Here is a 6,000-nt window from a genome sequence, read left to right as displayed (position 1 = left end):
CAGGCACCTCCCCCTTAACAGTGGGAGGAAGGCCTGCAGTACCGCAACGTTGCGCTGCGATAATCAGTTTCAGCGCCCTAAGAGGGACGCGGAGCGCCTCGAGCCTCGCCCCGTCTCCCTCGAGGGGCACTGAAACTGAATTTCTGGCGATCGGTATCACTCCGATCGCTGCGCTAAATCCTGCGCTCAGGCGACTTTTGCGCCACTTTGGCGCCCCAACCCAATTTCTAGGCCAATATATTTGTATTTTCAATAGGCCTTCGATAAGTTACCACATAGTAGACTCATGACTAAGGTCAGAATATGTAGAGTCAAGGGACAAGTAGCAGAATGGATAGCAAGTGGGCTACAAAACACAAAACAGAGAGTAGGGGTTAAGGCTAGTTACTCAGACTGGCAAAAGGTGGGAAGTGGTGTTCCAGAAGGATCGGTGCTGGGACCACTGTTGTTCACCATTTACATAAAGGATTTGGACTCGGGAATTGGAAGTACAATTTCAACATTTCTGGAAGACACCAAATTGGGGGGTATAGTTAATACAGAGGAGGACTGTGACAAAATACAGGAAGACATTAATAAATTTGCAGAATCGGCATGTAATTGGCAAATTAATAGATAAGTGTGTGGTGTTATATTTTGGTAAGTAGAATAAGGAGGCCACATACTCCTTGGAAAATAATTGTCTAAATGGGGTACAAGGGCAAAGGGACCTGGGGGACTGATACACAAACCACTAAAAGTAGCAACGCAGGTTGACAAGGCCAGAAAAAGAGCAAACAAAGCACTGGGCTTCATTTCTAGAGGAACAGAATTGATAGAATTTTGTTTACATTTGACATTGTTTAAGTCTGTTTCTTGGTTCAACACATAGGGGGAAAAATTCAGTTGGTTGCACCTCCCATTAGCACTTTAAGAGGGCGCTAACGGGACGCAAAGCAACTAGTGCCTGGGCGCGGCACTGCCTACGCCTCCCGCAGAATTCAGCGGGAGGTTAGTGGTGGCGCTAACCGGTAGCGCCCTGCGGTGCTGCGCCACTGGCGATGATGTCATTGGCATGCGCAGCACCCCGCTCACGCCCTGGCCACGATCTTCGGGAGCACCCCCTGACTTACCGCCGGACGCTATGTATGACGGGGTCAGGGGGGCCTGCCTGCGGCTGGGGAGGCGCAATTTAAAGGCGAGGTGCGGGGTGGCCATTTTTGTTGCTGGTCGCCTGCCAGCATCTGCCTGCGCTCCCGTCCCAGACCTCCTGAAACGCCTCCCCCCTGCCCCCCCACCCTGTGGAGTGCTGGCTGCGCTCCAAGAGCCTGGCACTTCTCTTGAGTACTGGGCTCTTTTGCCTGCACTCCCGATCCCCGGGGGCCCAGCTGGGCCCCAGGTCACACTGCACAAGGCCCCTCCCCTTTAAGAAGGGGAGGAAGGCCTGCAATACCACGGCGTGATGTGCCGCAGCGTGTGGCGCTGCGGCACATAACGCCACAATATTTACTCATAGTGCCCCAAGAGGGATGCGGGGTGCTTCCAGTAGCGTCCCGCTTCCCTCTTGGGGCGCAACCACTCAATTTCCGGCGCGGGGCCGCTAATTTTTCCGGGCGATTTTTAGCCCATACTTCCTTATCAGTCTATCCTGCTCATTGTTGACCTGCAGGCTGATCACACTTTGTGATCTGGTCCCATACCTTTGCCACATTTATTGTCCTTAACTGACACAGCCTTTAATCCTTTGTTCTTTGGTCTCACATCAAGTTCCACAGGATAGCTTGAAGACAAGATTGTTGTTGAATTTACGAAGAATGTCTCTTGCTCAACATAGTTGGGTGCAACATGGTCAAATATCCCAAGATGCAGCAGTGTATTATCATTCAACATTTCCCTTCAGTTGTTTTATTCGATCAACCGCTCTGCCTCTCTCTCCTCCTTTAAGATGCTCCTTAAAACCTACCTCTTTGACCAAGCTTTTGGCCATCTGCCCGAATTTCTCCTTATGCGGCTCGGTGCCAAATTTTGTTTGATAATCGCTCCTGTGAAGCACCTTGGGACATTTTACTACATGAAAGGTGCTATATAAATACAAGTTGTTGTTTTTTTAATACATCCCAATTTGTTTCACTCACTACCGTACAGCATATGTCAAGGACACCTGGGCACTTCCTTGAGATATAGGGCTACACCACCGCTATTGCTGAACATTTTATACCCCTGTATGCTGCACCAGATGGGAATCTTGTAGAAGCAGTCCGTACCCTTTTATGATATGGTGCGTTGGCTGTCTTACAGAAGATTTCCTAATTTATAGTGACTTTCAGACCTCCCATATTTAAATATGCTGCAATCAACAAAGGGTTAGCATTATCAGGCTTATCTCTTCTGCCCATAGTTACCAGATTTCTGCTTGAGGGCATATTTCAAGCGATTATTTTCTGTGCCCTTTTTTCTTGTTCAAAGGCCATTGGGACACAAGCTGATTAAACAAGCGTACTTGGAAAGATAAGGTTCAGTTGAGCCACCATTCGGCACAGGAGAAGGATGTTTCTGCAGGGGCTATGGGCTCTGAGCCTTACTGCAGCTGCACTCTCCCTGACACCTGAGCAGAAAGCCAAGAAGTTTTTGGACAGCTTTAGTGTAGTGGCTGAGGAGCTGGCCTACAAGTCTTCACTGGCATCATGGGAATATAACGTGAATATCTCCGATGAAAATGCAGAGAAAATGGTGAGTATTTGATAACCATGTTCTTCGGCTCTGCACACGAGTAACCCACTGGAATGTCTGTTTGTTCACTGATGACAAAGTGGCAGATTCAGTGCAGTTATCAGATCTGGAACTTTGCTATGAACCTGCCTCATTGTATTGTATTTCTCACCTCCTTTCTAAAGGCACTGACTCATGCTGGTGTCTTGTCCCATCAATGCCACCAGCCCTTGGTAGCCCACACTAGTTGTCTTTTTCATGTGTGAGCATCAGCAGGCTATTTGAAAACTAGCCTGATCCTGCCTTCACCTAATGCCCTCACAAATGCACTTTCTACCAGGAATCACTGGATAACAATCAAAGTCTTCACTGATATCCTGGCTCCCCAATTCAGGGATGATGAGCCCGATTGCAATGCCTCTCTTGATACCCAATTGCAATGCTCTATCTAACCACAGTTCAGGGATCAAAGCTGGGTCCACACTGGGCAGTCGAGGTATCAACTGAGCCACCAGGGTAACAACATGAGATTTGCCCACTGAAGTGACCTAGAAGCCACTCAGTTGTAGCAAACTGCTACCAATGGTTCGAGAAGAAGGCCCACTGCCACATGATCAGGGCAAAGAGATGGCCAATAAATGCTGGCCTTGCCAGCAATGCCCACATCCCCAGGATTAATTTTTATACATGGAGTTGAGATAATGATCAGCCAGGAACTAATTGAGTGGCTGAATGGCCTCCTCCTGTTCCTTATGTTAGTAAATAAAAGCTATTTAAAGTGGAAATGGCATGTTTGGGTACAATGAGTTTGAAATGATGTTGAACCAAGCATGTCATTCTGAAAGTTTAATTTGGAAATATATATAACAGCACAGATTAATGTAAACATACGTTTAATATTGTGCTTTCTAAAATAACTGTAGACAGTCATGCAGATTTATTTTGTGAAAAGTTTATTTTTAAATCATTAAAACGATGCTTCATTGCATGATTATACATATTGTATGTTACAGAGAATGGCTGTTTGTAACAGCCTCTCCTGTTGTCCATTAACAAGGATATTGAGGCTTCATAGAGGATATAATGCAGGTTCACTGGGATGCTGCCTGGTATGAGGAAATACAAAGAAAGAACGCAGATTACTGGGCGATCTGATAGCAAGGTTTAAAATTCTAAAAGGATGGAAAGACAGAAGCAGACTGTTCCCAGTAGCTGAGGAATCTAGAACAAGGAGCTATAGACACAAGATTAAATATAAGAGATATAAACAGCGTAAGAGAAACTTCTTCACAGAGAGTTGTGAGGCTGTGGAATTCACTTCCAGGATCAGTGGTTGAGGCAGAAACTGTCAACATTCAAGGTGAGATGGATGAAAGACAAGGGGTTGAAGGGACATGAGGACAGGGCGGGTAAATATTGTTTGAGTCATTTGCTCAGGTGGAGGGTAAGTGCAACACGGACAGGTTGGGCCGAATGGCCTGTTCCTGTGTTGTAACTTCTATGTATTTCTATGTATTTTTCCCTATACAGCACTGCTATCTGTTTCATAAGGCTCCTATTTTCCTTTGAACCAGATACATATTTAAAAGTACACCACCTTTACCAAAAAGTACTCACCATGAATTTTATTTAGATTTGCAAAGGCGTAGAGGCAGTGTTCACCATCATTTTTTGGGTGTGTTATGGGGCTGCGTGGCCCATTCACAGTTTCGCACATGTGCGAACTTTAGCATTACAAAAGGCTGCACGGGTGAGCTGCACAGTTTATAGGGAACGTTGCATGGAGGTACATATTGGTCTTCAGCGGCTGGTCAGTAATTGGGCAGAGCGGATCGCAAGTCTGTGATAGAACTCGCCCGATATTCATTCCATTTGCGGTGAGAACAAGTTGGAAGGCCCTGTAGCTGTTGGCCTGATTAGTGGGAAGCAGAATAAGAGGCTGAGGTTCACTGTCCCACCCTCAGACAGACAGAAGCTGCAGTCAGCAAAACGTCGAGCCACACTCAGCAAAGTCAAATCTTTATGATGTGATGCAAAGTGTCATAAAATTTCCTTTTAATGAGTGTTGCAATACATTTCTGCAATAGATAGGTAGAATCATAGAATCATAGAAAGTTACAGGACGGAAGGAGGCCATTTCGGCCCATCGTGTCCGCGCCGGCCAACAAAGAGCTATCCAGCCTAATCCAACTTCCCAGCTCTTGGTCTGTAGCCCTGCAGGCTAGAGCATCCCAAGTGCACATCCAAGTACTTTTTAAATGTGGTTAGGGTTCCTGCCTCTACCACCCTTTCAGGCAGTGAGTTCCAGACCCCCACAACCCTCTGGATGAAGACATTTCCCCTCAAGTCCCCTCTAAACCTTCCCCCAATTACTTTAAATCTGTGCCCCCTGGTTTTTGACCCCTCTGCTAAGGGAAATAGGTCCTTATCTATGCCCCTCATAATTTTATTCACCTCAATAAGGTCTCCTCTCAGCCTCCTCTGTTCCAAGGAAAACAGATCCAGCCTATTCAGTCTTTCCTCATAGCTAAGATTCTCTACTCCCAGCAACATCCTTGTAAATCTCCTCTGTACCATCTCTAGTGCAATCACATCTTTCCTGTAATGTAGTGGCCAGAACTGCACGCAGTACTCTAGCCAAGGCCTAACTAGTGTTTTATAGAGTGGAAGCATAACCCCCCTGCTCTTGTATTCTATGCCACGGCTAATAAAGGCAAGCATTCTGTATGCCTTCTTAACCACCTTATCTACTTGGCCTGCTACCTTCAGGGATCTGTGGACATGCACTTCAAGGTCCCTTTGTTCCTCTACACTACTCAGTGTCCTACCATTTAATGTGTATTCCCTTTCCTTGTTAGCCCTCCCCAAATGCATTACCTCACACTTCTCCGGATTGAATTCCATTTGCCACTGTTCTTCCCACCTGACCAATTTATTGATATCTTCCTCAGTCTACAGCTTCCTTCTTCAGTATCAACCACACAGCCGATTTTAGTATCATCTGCAAACTTCTTAATCATACCCCTATATTCAAGTCAAGATCATTGATATATAGCACAAAAAGCAAGGGACCTAGTACTGAGCCCTGCGGAACCACACTGGAAACAGCCTTCCAGTCACAAAAACACCCAGCAACCATTACCCTCTGCTTCCTGTCTCCGAGCCAGTTTTGAATCCAATTTGAAACTTTGCCCTGGATCCCATGGGCTTTTAACTTCATGACCAGTCTGCCATGTGGACCATATACACTACATCAAACGCACTACCCTCATCTACCCTCCTTGTTAACTCCTCAAAAAAATCAATCAAGTT

At 46.2% G+C, this 6,000-nt stretch overlaps 1 protein-coding gene across 1 annotated transcript in view; it reads left to right on the top strand.

The window, feature by feature from the left end:
• The first annotated feature begins 2,431 nt into the window (after positions 1 to 2,431).
• Positions 2,432 to 6,000, top strand: part of ace2 (angiotensin I converting enzyme 2) — a 120,175-nt gene continuing 116,606 nt past the window's right edge. Inside the window, 1 exon segment of the mRNA XM_086006522.1 lies at positions 2,432 to 2,709. Coding sequence (XP_085862648.1) covers positions 2,527 to 2,709 — 183 coding nt within the window. The 5' untranslated portion in view covers positions 2,432 to 2,526.

This window comes from Somniosus microcephalus, chromosome 14 (assembly GCF_052327205.1).
Source record: "Somniosus microcephalus isolate GS21.2 chromosome 14, FLI_Smic_1.0, whole genome shotgun sequence".
NCBI classification, from domain to species: Eukaryota; Metazoa; Chordata; class Chondrichthyes; order Squaliformes; family Somniosidae; genus Somniosus; species Somniosus microcephalus.
Note: the sequence above shows the minus strand (reverse complement) of the source record. Positions and strands in the feature narration are given on the sequence as shown.